Source organism: Puma concolor, chromosome D3 (genome assembly GCF_028749965.1).
Source record: "Puma concolor isolate L17-30 chromosome D3, mPumCon1.1.hap2, whole genome shotgun sequence".
Lineage (NCBI taxonomy): Eukaryota > Metazoa > Chordata > Mammalia > Carnivora > Felidae > Puma > Puma concolor.
The window spans coordinates 78442701-78457718 of record NC_141678.1 but is presented as its reverse complement, the minus strand read 5'-3'; the positions used below and the strand labels follow the sequence as shown (position 1 = coordinate 78457718).

Below are 15018 nucleotides of genomic sequence, written 5' to 3'. Positions count from 1 at the left end.
TGATCTGCTCGAGAGACTCTGAAACCAGAAGCCTCAGGGCCGTCTCGGATTCGTGAAAACTTGCAAAATAAATAGAATTCTAAGAAAAATATTTCCCCAGATCCTCCAGTCACTGCAGGACAGCTGAGAAATAAGGTGACTGCTGAACTAAGGTGTGGACACCAAGGCAGGAGGAGAGAGAGAGAGAGAGTCTAAGTGATGAGATCCGACTGAGTTTAAAGGTGTAGAGGAGATCCAGCCAAGAAGGATGTCAGGACAAGGAAGAAACACTAACAAGAAGATGGGGGGCCGGCTAACGGTCAGGCTTGGGGAGGGGAAGGTTTAAGCAGTGGGATTGGGCAACAGGAAATAAAAGAATTAGAGGCGTGGATAAATGTCTGGAGCGCAGGATTTCTCAACCTTGGCACTAATGACGTCTAGAGCCATACAATTTTTTGTTGTGTGCGGTGGGGCAGGGGCTGACCTGTGCATCATCGGAGGGCGAACGGCATCCTGGCCTCTACCCACTAGATGCCAGTAGGACCCTCCCCAGTAACGACAACTAAAAATCTCTCCAGATGCTGCCGAATTTCTGCTGGCTGTCAACGATGCCTCCCAGTTGAGAACCGGTTGGTTTCAAGGAAGAGATAGGATCGAGTCAGGAATATAACAGAGAAGAAACAGTCAAGTCAGAGGCTGGAAAGTGAAAGTGGGTGGGTAAAAACAGGGCAGAATCGGAGCAAAGGAGGTGATACAGTGAAATGATGGATGAAAGAAAACAGACAAGAAGGCCAGCAAAAAAGCAGAAACAAGACAGAAAGACCCAAGAGGGTCTGAGAGGCGATCAACTTCAAAGTGGGTCACTTGGGGGGGGGTTTAATGGCGGGTCACCGACACGAGGGGTCAGGGCCCATCAGTCTTCCATCAGGACATGAAGATGTGAGAGCCAAAGACGTGTCACACTGCGTACACATAACTTTCCGGCTCATTATAATTACACTGCAGATAAATGCCGGAGCTGGAAGAAGATACGTAAGGTCCCAACTCCCTTTCTGATGAATTATCAGGACGCTTATCAGCGATCAAACCAAATGAACAATACTCGAAGATACACTCAGGTCCAAACATCACCGATCAAGCAGAAAGAAGGCAGACAGTCGCCCTGAAACACCTAAACGAAAGGAAACGCGTGTCGAGTTAAGGGAACCTAAACCGGGCAGCCTTCTTTATCTGGCATTCCTTGGGGATCCTGCATTGTTGGTAAAGATTAGGACGGAAGAATGCAAACCCATGCTGCTTTTAAACATCTATTGCAGACAAGCCAGCAACCTCTGAGCGCTGGGCATGGGGACAAATGGCGGGGGGGAGGGCGCCGGGTAGTGGGGAGGGGACTCCAAAACCCCAACTTTCTCGAGCACAACTTTGGTCGCAGCTACTTTCTGGGTCTCAAAGAACCAGGTTCGGGTTGGAAGGAGATTCCACGGGATCAAGCTGGCCTCTGAAGTTTTACAAGTACTTTGCCTAGGTATTTCTTTGTGGTGACTGCAAGAATGCTCCCCCAGAGTACTTTCATAATCTATAAGAGTTCTAGGTCTGATAAAGACCTGTCTCGGGGCCAGGGACAGAACTGGAAGGACAGTTTGCGAAAATGCCAGAGTGCCAAGAGTTTTGAAACCTGAGCTCATTCTTCTCGGGCCAGCATTCCACGTAAACTAGCAGACTGTGTGGCTCCATGAGGACAGGTCCCGTGGATATAGTTCAGCTTTGCCGTGGAGAGAGAGGTCGGCTAATACGCAGAGGTGAGAACGTATGGGGCCAGCTGGTTGGCGGGGAGCTGCCAAGGAAGGATCATGTCTGCGCATGAACCATGATGGAGTCTCAGGGTTACCGGCTGGGGTGGCGGACCTTGGGCTCTCCAGGTTCTCACGTCCCTGGACAAACATCCTAGATGTAGCCTGTCTCTTGGGAGAAAACCGCCCAGATGCTCACTGCTCCAAAGGGCAGTTTAATGTAAATGTTGAGAGCATGGGCCCTGGGGCCAAAAATGCCCCAGTTCAAACCCAGCTCAGTACTCCTGACTCGGTACCTTAGGCAGGTGTTAATTAAAATCTTGGCTGCAGTTTCCTCATCTGTAAAATGCAGCTCATAATAGAATCTGTGACAGAGGATTAGGGATTAAATGAGATAATACTTGTGAAGCACTTTAAAAAATGCCCACACGCGCCCAGTATTTGTGTTGTCATTCTTTGTGCCAAATCCTTGGAAAGTCATCATCCGTGAACAGCTTGTAAGAAGGTGGCTTTCTTGGTATTACAGCGCGAATAGGCCCCTGTTTTGGTTAAGAAGCGTGCCCCACCTTCTTGAGGCGCCTGGGTGGCTCAGTCGGTTGAGCTTCTGACTTCGGCTCTGGTCATGATCTCACGGTTTGTGGGTTCAAGCCCCGTGTCAGGCTTCGTGCTGACGGCGCAGAGCCTGATTCAGAGTCTCAGTCTCCCTCTCTCTCTGCCCCTCCCCCACTTTCTCTCTCTCTCTCAAAAATAAATAAATAAACTTAAAAATCGAAAAAAAAAAAAATAAAAGTCAGCACAGCACTCAGAAGCATAGTGATTCTCCAAGGAGAAGCATATACATTCTCATTTCTAGCGACTGTTAGTGGATCTGACTCACCCAGAGCCCTAGTCATTCTAACATCTAATTCAAGCATGGGGGTACTGACAGCCTGTTCTGTGACAGGATATCTCTAGCCTCGGCCATCCATCTCCAAACTATCTCTTATGGAAGCAAACTAGAGCAGACAGGGTGGATGGCCCACCATACTTGCATCAATATGTTTGAATAGAAACAATTGAAATAATATTAGGTATCATGTATGACTCCGAGGCAGTAGGCATGTTATGTATTTCATTCACTCTTTTCAACAATCCTATGAGTTGAAGATTGTTGTTTCTATATTATATATGGGTAAACTGAGCCCCAGAAGGATTTCACAATTTGATGAGGATCACAGAGGTTTTATGCTGTAAGCTAGATTTTAAATCTAGGTAAATCTGATTTTTTAAGTCTAATTTCTTCCCATTTCTGAATGAGTCCATTTTTTAAAGAGGGAGGTAAAGTCAACCTCATATCCCGAGGAAAAATATATTTTAATTATAGATTACAGTAAGTACTTGTGATCTGCTAGCAATGGGTAATAAAATTATCTTTATTCCACCAAGATATCCCAAAGGGCATTTTGGCTCCTATTGGAAAACTTTTAAGGTCAACATTCTTATTACCTGTCAAGTTGGCTTGGTATCATATTAGTGAGCTGAGTATCTCCCAGTTCTCAATAAATGTTAAATAAGAACTCTTAACCCCATGGAGGAAAGGGATATAAACAGAGTTGGCCCTACACAAATAAAGCGCAGAAGTTGTGAATGGCTGATACTCAAAGGAATCAGCTGATAAATTCTGGGATAATTCTTTAAGTTTATTTATTTTTAATCTGGGGGGGGGAGGGGTAGAGAGAGAAGGAGAGAGAGAATCCCAAGCAGGCTCTGTGCTGTCAGTGCAGAGCCCAATGGGGGCTTGAGCCCACAAACTGGGACATCATGATGTAAGCCGAAATCAAGAGTTGGATGCTTAACCCACTGAGCCACGCAGGTGCCCCAATCCTGGGATACTTCTGATTCCACTTACTTGACCAGAGATCAATCACGAGGTATGAGCCACTGGTCCTACCTCTCGTGCTGGCCCCTTATCCTTCCTGTGTGTGCTTGTGGGGACCCAAGAGATGGGGCCATCTCAGCTGCATATGCTGTAGTCTCCGTGTGTCCCAGAAGGAGCTGCCAAGTTGAGTGGTGTTAGAACACACTTCTAGAAACCCAGGGTCTGATCCTACAACTCCACGGGTCGAGGAGGCTGCCAATTTCTACTGTTTCAACAAGCTCCTCCTTTGGGAGAAACCCCAGACAGGGACTCAGTGTGTGTGTGTGTGTGCGCGCGCACGCGTGTGTGCGTGTAAGAATACAACATCCAAACTGCATAAACAATGTTTCTTGATTTTGTTTTTAGACATTCAACCAAGTAAGTTCTCACTCATTTTCATCATTTGTACGGTTTTCTATTAGCAGCCTATAGACACATGGGCTAGCTAATCTTTTAAAATTGGTTTCATTTCAAAGTTTGGCAAAAATTGGGATTCTGTCATGGGGGTAGGAATCCAATGTTTCTTCCTGTTCTGGGAGAAAATTCCAGAGATCCATAGCTTCAATATATGTTCAGAATTTGTGCAAGTTAAAACGAAGGCAGACCAAGTGCAAAGACAGCATACACACCCCAGAAACTAGGACTTTAAAACCCTTTTACTGTGTTGACATGTTTGAGTCTTCTTGCCTGAAGCATTTCCTCACAATGGCTTGGAGACTGGCACATTTAAACACTTTTCAAGGTGTAGCCCTGTTTCTCTACGCCAACCTGGCTGGAGGGTGATCAAAACCGAAACTGAAGGAAAGCTATCAGGGCAACCTGTCTATTTCGGGGAATTATATTGTATGCATATCACTCAAATTCAGTAGGAACTCTACCCACACTTGTTGAGTCTTGTTTCTATGACGAGACCTCTACCTGACAGAGGGTTGTTTCCATATTTCAGGGAGACCAACAGGAAAAATCTGTGATTTTTTGGGGGGGCAATTTATAGGCTTTTCCTTTATAGCTACCTTGAATTTTTTAACTGATCACGGAATTATCTTGAACTGACGTCTGAGAATCTGAGAGCTGACTTGTGATCTGCTTTGAACATAGCACAGGACTTTCTATATAATGATCCTGCCAACTAACTTCAGCTTCATTTTATTATTTATCCTGACTTTGCCTTTGCCTTAGTTGCTTTACCTAATCTTACTCGATTCTGTATAGAATATCCTACACATAATGCATGTAATATAGAGAAATAGACACACTGGAAGATAGTATGTTTTTGTCAGCCACCACAAATCCTTTTTTTATAAAAAAAAAAAAATGTAAACAGGGGCGCCTGGGTGGCGCAGTCGGTTAAGCGTCCGACTTCAGCCAGGTCACGATCTCGCGGTCCGTGAGTTCGAGCCCCGCGTCAGGCTCTGGGCTGACGGCTCAGAGCCTGGAGCCTGTTTCCGATTCTGTGTCTCCCTCTCTCTCTGCCCCTCCCCCATTCATGCTCTGTCTCTCTCTGTCCCAAAAATAAATAAACGTTGGAAAAAAAAAAAAATTCTAAAAAAAAAAAAATGTAAACAAATAAAATGACATGACTTGTGCCCTCAACTGGTGGCTCCTGTGTCTTACAGTAATTTATCTTTTTTATCGATCTCTTTTTTCTATTTTCTCCAAATAAGTTATTGGGCTCCCTTAAAAATGAGTGGAAAAAGGGGCGCCTGGGTGGCTCAGTCGGTTAAGCGTCCGACTTCAGCTCAGGTCACGATCTTGCGGTCCGTGAGTTCGAGCCCCGCATCGGGCTCTGGGCTGATGGCTCAGAGCCTGGAGCCTGCTTCCGATTCTGTGTCTCCCTCTCTCTCTGCCCCTCCCCCGTTCATGCTCTGTCTCTCTCTGTCTCAAAAATAAATAAACATTAAAAAAAAATTAAAAAAAAAATGAGTGGAAAAGGCCACTGGTCTCATTTACAAGGGCCCTAGGGCCTAGTTTTACTTTTCTTTTTTCCTTTCACTTTGCTTTCATATGCTGGCGTCTAGATTCTTCAGTTAAGCAGTCTCCTTCCACACTGCCCCCTACACTCAATATCCAGTCCACCAGGGAGTCTAACCCACAGCTGAGTCTGTACATTAATGCCCTAGACACAGCCCCATGTCCCTGGGACATGGTAAATTGTATAACAGTCCACCCTCTGGTTTGTTTCAGGGAAGCTGACAGGTCTGTATGGAAAACATCGTGGAGAATGGTATGCTGAAAAGCAAGAATCATCCAGAGACTCCCCTGAGGAGACTTTAGGTCCCTATCATTAATCTTTGCCGCACTCCTGTGAAAGAGGCACTAGGTGAGGGCTCTCATCCAATGTCTCGTAAATGAGGAATGGGGCAGATTGTAGGGGCGAGCCGGCGAGTGGGGAGCTCGTGCATGGTCGGGGAAGGAATGAGGGTGTCACGAAAGAAAACCTAAGACCCCGGAGGTCTCCACAGCACTCAGCCTCCTTCTGACAGCTCCCATGCAGGCTGCAGCCTGAGCAAATGTAGGTTTTGTTTTTTGCAGGCGTGTTTAACTTTTGGGGGGACTGGTATCCATACAAGGCCATCTCATCTCCTTCTGTTTGGTTGTGTTCTCCAGCCCAGCCCCCCAAAGCCTGACACTACATGTCGTGCTATCAGTAGCTGCCAATGAGTTTAAATTCCAGGCCTCCGGGCAAAGGTTTTCTCCAGGTCTCTGCTCCGGCTCACCTCTTCCAGAAACGCTCTGACCAGCCACTCCTGGGATTTCCTCTTCAGGCAGAGCTGGGCTGATTGCTTGGCCCCAGCACATTCTCTGATGCCTCGTTGTCATATGTGCTCAGTGCAGTGGGCTGAAAATAAGGTGGCGGCAAAGTTGGCTTTGTCCCCAATCTTCTGCCACCAGCTGTGCGTAATGGGCATGGTCTTGCTCTTAGCATTTTGCAGCCTGAAAATCTTTCTCTGCAAAGCTGCATGTCTCCATATGTGGCTCATTAACTATTGAATGAAAGTAATAACTAATCTCCCTCGCCATTCTATTATTTGTAGTACGGACATCCACAATGCAACAGCAGAAAAACAAAACAAGGAAAAATATAGCAAAATATCAGAATAATTGGTAATAAAATAAAACGAGAACCTCCTACAGCACAGCGTCCTCCCTGCAAGATGGAGATTAAACATGCCTGTGGTGCAATCTAAAGTGATACAATTTTCACCAGTCCCAGGATGCCTTCATTTTTCATGTGCTTAGAGAGGTTATCTCCTTGGAAACCCAAACAACTGTTGTGAAATAAACTTCTATTTATCTAGAAAGCAGAAAAAACTAGAATGTTAAAACGGAAAGATCCGTGCAATAATTATGTTAAAAATGCTACCAGTTAATGTCTGCTGAGCACACAATGCATGCTGGGCACTGTGAAAAATACTTTATATGTATTACCTCATTTAAAACTCATAGGGGTGCCTGAGTGATTCAGTCCGTTCACTCTTGGTTTCCGATCAGGTCATGATCCCACCGTCTTGGGATGGAGCCCCGTGATGGGCTCTGAGCTGAGTGCGGAGCTTGCTTAAGATTCTCTATCTCCCCCGCCCCTCTCCCCAGCTCTCTCTGTCTCTCTCAAAAATAAAAAGTAAATCACTCAACCAATCACAAACATTCATGAGGGAAGTGTCCCCATTTTACTTCGTGTGTGTAGCACCGTATTTTAGTATTGAGTCTGGTTTATGGTCTGCTGTCTCCGTGTAAGCGTTGCCAGGGAAAAACATCTCACTGAACTAAGAAATCAGACTCCTAGTTTCAAGGGATAGTGTATCAATAAAATCCACATTCATGAATGTGAAAACCCTGTGGCAAATCTAAAAGCATTCTACAAAGGGAGGAAGACGCCACTGCTATTAAAAATGTCAAGGTGTCGGTGATACGCCTGGCAATTCTCAGTTGACCAGAACATTCTGAAACAAAACATCTCACACCGGTAACTTGTGAACAAGCTACTTCTCGCCCCGCGGCTGCAAAACACCACGCATCTGTTAAGAGGCCAGGCATTACAACCTCGTGCTCTTGCCATGCACTTCGGGGCCGCGACCACTTGCCGGCTCCGTCCGGCACGTCTGTGTCACGAGTTTTTCCCTTAACAGGCACAGAAAAACTCCTGATGTTCAGCAAAGCGTTACGATGCAGAGGTGTAACGAATTACGGTGGCGGTGGGCAAGTTAAGCCCAGCGGATTTACCGCCCCCACCGGGCTTTGGCTCCGCGCGAACCCCGCCGCGTTCACCAGCAGCGCGCAGGGCCGGTGATTAACCGCCCCCTCCGCGCCTCACCTGGTCTTCCAGGAGTTTCCAGCGCTCACGTGTGCTGGCCCACGGGGCGTGGAAACAGCACGAAAGCCAATTAGGGCGAGAGGCTATAAAAGCCCCCAGGAAGAGCCGCCGGGAGCTCCTCACTTGCCTCGGCCCACGGGCTGGGAAGAAAAAAGCGGCTTTAGATACAAGTGTAACCGATCGGGAGACCTTTCTTCTAAGGTTCCAGGGAAGACAGGCTACTACGCCCTGTAAATTGCGCCGTCTCGGGCGTGGAGAGACGCCGTAGCTTTCTGACTCCTTCCCCCCCCCCCCCGCCCCAATCCTGCGGGGTGAAGCCCGGGGTGGCGGGAAAGCACGGCGTAGGCGCTGGAGGGGGAAAGGCAGCCGCAAGCCTGCCCTGGCCTTCAGAAGTGACCTGACGCCAGGAAGGAGGCTGATTAACCCTTGGGCTCCCCCTCCCTCTCCGGGGGGTGCGAGCCAGCTCCTCCTCCTCCTCCTCCTCCTCGCGGTCGAGCGACCCTGGAGCGAGATGCACACAGCCGCCGGCTCTGCGCGCCCTGCCCTTCCCTCCCAGCCCAGGAAGAGGAGAGCGGCGAGGGCGCAGCCCAAAGTCGAGTCCGGTGAGTCTGTGGATCCGGAGTGAACGGCCCCGGGCGAGCCGGCTTAGGCCCCGCGACCCTCGCGCCGGTCGTGCACCGCAGACGACCCCTCCGCCCGCCCCTCCGCGGAATTTGCACCCGGCACCCGGCTCCTGGCCTGACCCCAGGCCCCGCGACGCCCCCAGCCCCGTGCCTCGCGCAGGTGGCGCAGACGCCCCTGTTCTCCGGCGCCCCCTGCCGGGGAGAGGGAAGGCGGCGGCCGCGGACGAGCCGGGCGCAGGCAGGGAGAGAGCTCCGGCGCCGCCGGGAAGAGGCCGGGAGCTTCCCTGATGGTGCCGCCGCCTCCGAGTCGGGGAGGAGTGGCGAGGGGGCAGCTGGGCAGGAGCCTGGGTCCGCTGCTGCTGCTCCTGGCGCTGGGACACACGTGGAGCTACCGAGAGGAACCCGAGGACGGTGACAGGTAAGCGCTGCCAGCCCCGGCTTGGTGGGCGCCCGGCTCTCGGGGTGCGGGCGGTACCCCCGGTTCCTCCAGGCACCCGCATGCCCTCGCTCCGCCGGCTGGGTGCTCGGCTCTCCAGGCGGCATAAAACTCGGCTCCCCGCCCGGGGTCCCTCATCAGTGTGTCGGTGTTCCCTGTTACCGCCGTCCTGGGGGCTCGGTTCGCGCGCGGGGACCCCCCCCCCCCCGCCAGGCCCAGCCCCAGCCCCTGAGGCCACTGCGCGTCCGCGCTCCGGGACGCCGCTGCCTGCCACCCTCGCGCACCCTGCCCCTCCCCTCCCGTGGCCAGCAAGCGAAGTTGCTCCTCGACCTTTTCTGCTTAGGGAGATCTGCTCGGAAAACAAGATCGCCACGACGAAATACCCGTGTCTGAAGTCTTCGGGTGAGCTCACCACGTGTTTCAGGTAAGCCCTGGGGCTTTGCCGAGTCCGCCAGGGCGCACCCTGCCTGGCTGCTTGGAAAGGCGGCTCCGCAGAGGAGGGGTTTGCAGGCGCGCTCGCTTTGCGCCGGGACGTGCTCGGGGAGTTCTTGGGTACAACCCTTCCGGTGTGGTTTTGGGGCTAAAGCAATGACGGGCGACCGAGTGTGAACCTGGAGCTTGCACCTAAGTGCACCTGAGACCCCGAGCGGCTTACCGCTTCCCGGAATACCTTGCGTGGTAGCCATCTGAGAAGAGGAGGCGAGGCTGGAAGCTTCTAAGGAAAGGGGATCGGACCGTGGGTATCAAACCGTGCGCCACAGCTAACACGGCTGGCGGCGTTTGCGTTTTGGTTAGAAACGTTGACCATTACCGGGGCCTTGTGACACTGTCACGGTCTCTGGGCAAAAGGGTGGGGGAGGTTTGCGGGCTGTGGACGTAGTTGTGTTGAGCGAAAACAACGTCGAGATTGAGCCACAAGGAGAGGACTTCCTGAATCCGCAGTCCACAGATGACCTGGATGCCTGTTAAAATTACCCCTGGTTCGGGGGTCTATAAACTGGGAAGTACTTCCCAGGTGGTTCTCAGTAACAAAAGGAGAGAATCCCTATTCCCTGCTTGCTATCTCAGAGGTGAGGGTCCGTTTGTTTTCACCTTCGAGTTCCTGGCTTGTTTCCGTGCTTTGCCTGGATGGAAACACGTACCCATGAACGCAAGTTGCCTTTTAAAGGTACTGTGCGAGATGGGAATCTCACATCCGCGCCACACTGTCTTCAGGGGGGTGGTCCTACACTCTGGGGTGCCAGGATAAATCCTACAAGATAATCTGGAAGTCCCCACAAGTGAATTTGGAAGAAAGCCTTACTCTTGGGTTCATCTGTTACAGCATTACCATGTTTTCAGCTGTAGAAACCTTATTTCACACGCTCAAAAGCTTGCGTGGGTTTCCAGGGCTGGCAAGTTAAACGATCTAAAAGCTGGTAATCAGTTACATTATGTACCGCGCTCTAAAATCTGCCACTGGCAGTGGACTATCATTTAAGCGAGTCCATACTCCTTGGGCTTGGGAAGGGTGGTCTCCAGGACGTGAGTAGTCAACACTGAACACGTGGGGTTGGGGGGGACGGGTGAGTCCGTTCAGTTCGCAGGTGTAAAGGCTAGAAGAGGTTAACTGTAAGCAAGGTCACCCAGTTGGTGACATGAGAGGGTGTGGGCACGGGGATCGCTGTGTCCTCCGTGACCGCAGTACTAGGACACGTGGTTTTCCTATCAATACAGCACGAAGCCTCTAACTTAACGAGGAAAGTGTCCCTGACATGGTTTACTCATTTGTTCAGTCCCTGAAGGTCAGACTGCACATAAAGCAGTGGCCTTTGCAGAATGCATGTCTAATTTTCAGAAACCACTGGTGCCCTGATAGGTGTCTTAAGTTGACTTCATGACGCTGTTACCGTCATTTTCCCCAGATGTTTAAAAACCGTGGCTTTTTTCTACACAAACTCGAGACCCTATCCATGTCTTGACAAGCTGTTCCTTTGGATAGCTGTTAAAACACTCGAGGGTTAACAAATCATCTTTTCTATCACAATAAAAGGAGCTTTGTTCTGGAGGGGGGTGGTGAGTGGAATGGGGAGGGAGGGGGTTTTTAGTGGGGAAAGTGGGGTTAATGGTCTCCGTGCCTGTTTTCTGGTTTTATGGAATTCGAGAGTTTTGTGTATACTGCATTAGTTTTGGACTAGGAAATCGCGAAGTCAGGGGAGTAAAGTCCAAGGTTGGCAACTGCTGCCCCGGTTTGCTTTTGAACCCCACGGATGCAGGAGTACTGTGCTTGGGTTGTGAATTGATGGGCTGAGCCCCGTAGACCCTTGCTACTCCAAGGGATCTGCAGACCAGCATCCTCTAGGAGCTTGTTAGTCTCGAGGCCTGCCCCTGACCTCCCAAATCAGAGCCTGTTAGTGCAATATACGTTAAAGGTTAAGCCCTTCTAGAGGAACCACGGTCTTCAACCTGGTCGCTGCAAACCCACTTAGACCGAGCCTTCGAGAAGCACAGAGGCTTCTGCAGGTGCCCACCGTGGTTAGTGCGGTAGGAGGGACAAACACTGAAAGGACCATCCTTCCGGGAAACCAGACTCTTCACATCTTGGCCGACCCTGGATTAAGCTTAAGTACAGTATTGGAGATGCCTCTTAGGGAATGCAGATGGATGGTCCCCACTCGTTACCACTTGTCCTAACAGTTTTTAGCACTGGTGAACTGTAGAAGTCCCTGCTGAACTTGTTAAATGACTTTATGTGACTTCGTCGAGGGAGAGGAATGAAGGATTTTACTCCCTTCTGTCATCTTCATTTTAGTATTGGTTGGATCAGTTAGTCCTAGAAGTCTATGGAACCCTGAATGATGTAGAGAATGAAAGATGGGTTCAGACTGTTGATTCTGGACCCCTTTCCTGCCACCTGTGCCCACTTGGGTTACACAGTTTCATCTCAGCAGTACTTTTCCACATTAGCCTTCTGTTAAATGACAACCTTGAGGACTTTGTACTCAGCCCTGTTCCATGCATGTCACATGCACATCTAATCCACCGGGCCGCCTGCATTGGTGGCTCAGTTTTACAGGGGGAGGAACCAAGCCTCCAGGATTAAGTAAACACGGTTGGGGTCGCAAAGTTAATACACGTGGGAGCCGAGATCCAAACCCAGGCTTGTCTGACTTCAAAGTCTGGGCCCAGGCCCTTTCATCATGCCGGGCGTATCTTACAGAGGAGGCAGAATTTTCTGGGATCTAAGACTATAAATTCAGGTGGCTGTGCATTCAGAAGACCCTGATAGAAGACCCTGATAGAAGACCCCCTCACCATGGCTCGTTTTTGAATTAGCCCTGCCTTTGAGATTGGTCTTAGACAATGGACTTCATACGACCTTGTCCTACCCAAAATTGGTTCATATGTGTACAGCTTTCCTTCCTTGAAGGATTTCCTCTTAACCACAGGGTCTGTCTGTGGAGACTCCACCCCAATGTGCATTGTGCCCAGTGCCCCCAAGTTCAAACACTCGAGTGAATGCTGGTAACTGCTTCATGTATGATCTCTTCCCTCAGACTGTTTAGCAAAACCAAGCGCATGCTTTTATCATGGTGTTACCCTCCTGTGGCTGTTAAAGGTTTTCCCACAAGTTGACTTTCCCAACCACGTAGCTTTGAACAAAATGGTTGCCTTTTGTTTGTTGGGTCTGTCCATAAAAATGACAAGTTAAAGTCTCCTGGAAGATAATCCGTGGTGTAGGAAAGGTCCAAAAAATCCGATCTTTGAGGCTGTCTGATAAACATTGTAACTTTTTTCACCCATTGAGAATCTGTTAGCACCTTAAGATAACCTTACAAAATGCACATAAAAGAATAACTTACTATCTCTGATCTCCATTTATAGACCTGGTTTTTCGACCAAGGCCTTTGAAACCGTGAGGATAGATCCAGTTCAAAGTCCTACGGTTCAGACTGTAACTACCCGGGATGGGGAAGAGATTCGAAGCGGCCAAGAATGATTTTCTGGGCAAGAGAAAACTAAATGTTAGGTGCTTAATTTGCATTAGGTGTGACTGTTTTGTGATTCCTGGACCTCCGAGGCCCGTAGCTGCCCCTCTGTGGTAGGTCTTTCTGTGGAGTCTCCTTAGGTACTGCTTTTGGGGCCCATCCCGTGGGAGATCATGACTTAAGGATGCAAAAACTCCCACCTTTCCATAACGTGTGCATTGCCAAATCCTGTTAAGAGGTCGAAGTTAAGGTGGTAGTTATGCAAGTGTGTTTACTGGAGACTTGGAGGACAGCAAAGTCCCTTAGAGCCGTACTGCTAGCCTGACGACTCGAGCTGAGGCTACGTTGAAGGAAAGACTGTAGAGTGCACGATCTGGTCACAGAGCTCCTAAGGAGGACGTGAAGGTCAAAACCACAGGAACTGTCCCGGTTTGAATCCCAGCTCGACTAAATTGTGACCTTGAACAGTTTAACCTGCTTTAGTGGTCTCCTTTGTAAAATGAAGATTCTTAGTACTGGAGGTACAGGGTTACCCTGAAGATCGAATGAGCTGATGTATTTAACGGTTGCACCTTATCACTACTGAATTATGTTTGGCATATCGAGTACACGTGGTAGATGCTGATTGGACACTAAGTTCTGGGCAGGATGGTGGCAGTTTTGGGGAAGAAAAAACTCCGACCGCATCCAGAAAGAGTGTATACCCCCGGACACAGCAGTTTTTAGATGGCTTTCCAAATGTGGGGATAGGTCAGAAATCCAGTGCCTTGGGAAAAGTCACGGAGAGCGGGTCTTTGCTTCTTCCTGACTACATAAGGTACCCTACTTGCGTGATGAGTGGGCGGGAGGCATAGTTAGTTCCCTTTAAAGGATTTTAGAGGCTTGTGCCTCGTCTAGAGTCAAGGGTGTTCTTGGTGGTGACCAGAAGACGAGGAAACAAACCTCCCAGTTCCCAGCCTGCTCGTCTCCCTTCTGTGCATCTGTTCTGTGGCCGGCATAGCTCAGGACAGGCACTAGGTGGCCACACCACGACTAATTGTTCTCTCACTCGGGGTATGCTGTCCCTTGTTCAGAAAGCGTTTGTATCCTTGTGACCAGCCATCTAAAGGTGACAACGTGCTATGAAAAGAGTAGGAGACAGAGGTAGCTTTGTGCAGAACTGATTAAATCACGAGCACGTTGCAGGCAGCCTCGGTTTCCCCACGTTAGACCCTCTTTGTCACTGGATGGTGCCCTCACAAGGGTATTGGAGTGTCCCCTGGTCTGCGACCGTGTCGTCAGAGGCTAGTCTCCTGCCTGGACAGTGTCCCGTACCTTGTCAAGTGACTGTGACAAGCAAATGGAAGTTGACTTAGCCTTTCTAGAACTCACGTTGCTATTCTATCCAGGTATGCCTCCTTTTCTAGCCTGAGGGACAGGAAGCTGCTTTTTGTGGTGGTGGTGGTGTTGTGTTTTTTTGTAGAAACTGGATTTCCTGCACTGCTGAGATGCCGTCCTGCCTTTCGTTGGTTCTTGGCTTGACCCGTTTCGACCATTGCCGTGTTACAGGTGCTGAGTCTGGAAGCTACAACTAATGCCATGCACTTGCTGCTTCAGATAGCACCTGAACAGAATGTGGGTGTTCCTACCTGTAGTTAACTGTCCCATAGACCCTGGCTTTGAAGTCGGGGGTTGCATTTTTACGGGGGATCCTGCTCCCTTCCACGTTTATCCTCAGCTGAAGGACCCATGTGGGAGGCAGGGAGGGTGGAAGGTATCGGCCAAGGCAGGGGCCTGTGTCACTTTTCACTCCTTCTCAGAGGAACAACACAAAGTGCTAGGAAACAACCAAGCATTGAATTCACCACAAAAGGCTGTGCTTTCCCTGGGGTGCCCTTTGAGATGGCTCCGTTTGCTGGGCTCATTGTCTCTGAAGTCATTGATGCCTGACTTCCTACATTAACTTCATCTGAGTGAAGCTGCGTGGGTGCACCCGGAAGAAGCAAAGGCGCTCTTTATTCCAGAATACTCTAT

At 49.7% G+C, this 15018-nt stretch overlaps 1 protein-coding gene across 2 annotated transcripts in view; it reads left to right on the top strand.

Moving 5' to 3' along the window:
- Positions 1-7337: 7337 nt before the first annotated feature.
- CCBE1 (collagen and calcium binding EGF domains 1) overlaps positions 7338-15018 on the top strand; it is a 246259-nt gene continuing 238578 nt past the window's right edge. The window contains exons 1-2 of one of the 2 annotated variants that reach the window (XM_086683131.1): positions 7338-9019; positions 9381-9461. In XM_086683131.1, the coding sequence (XP_086539257.1) occupies positions 8889-9019; positions 9381-9461 (212 nt within the window). In that variant the 5' untranslated portion in view covers positions 7338-8888. The remainder of the gene's footprint in view (positions 9020-9380; positions 9462-15018) is intronic. The other variant, XM_025931339.2, reaches the window with a different exon arrangement.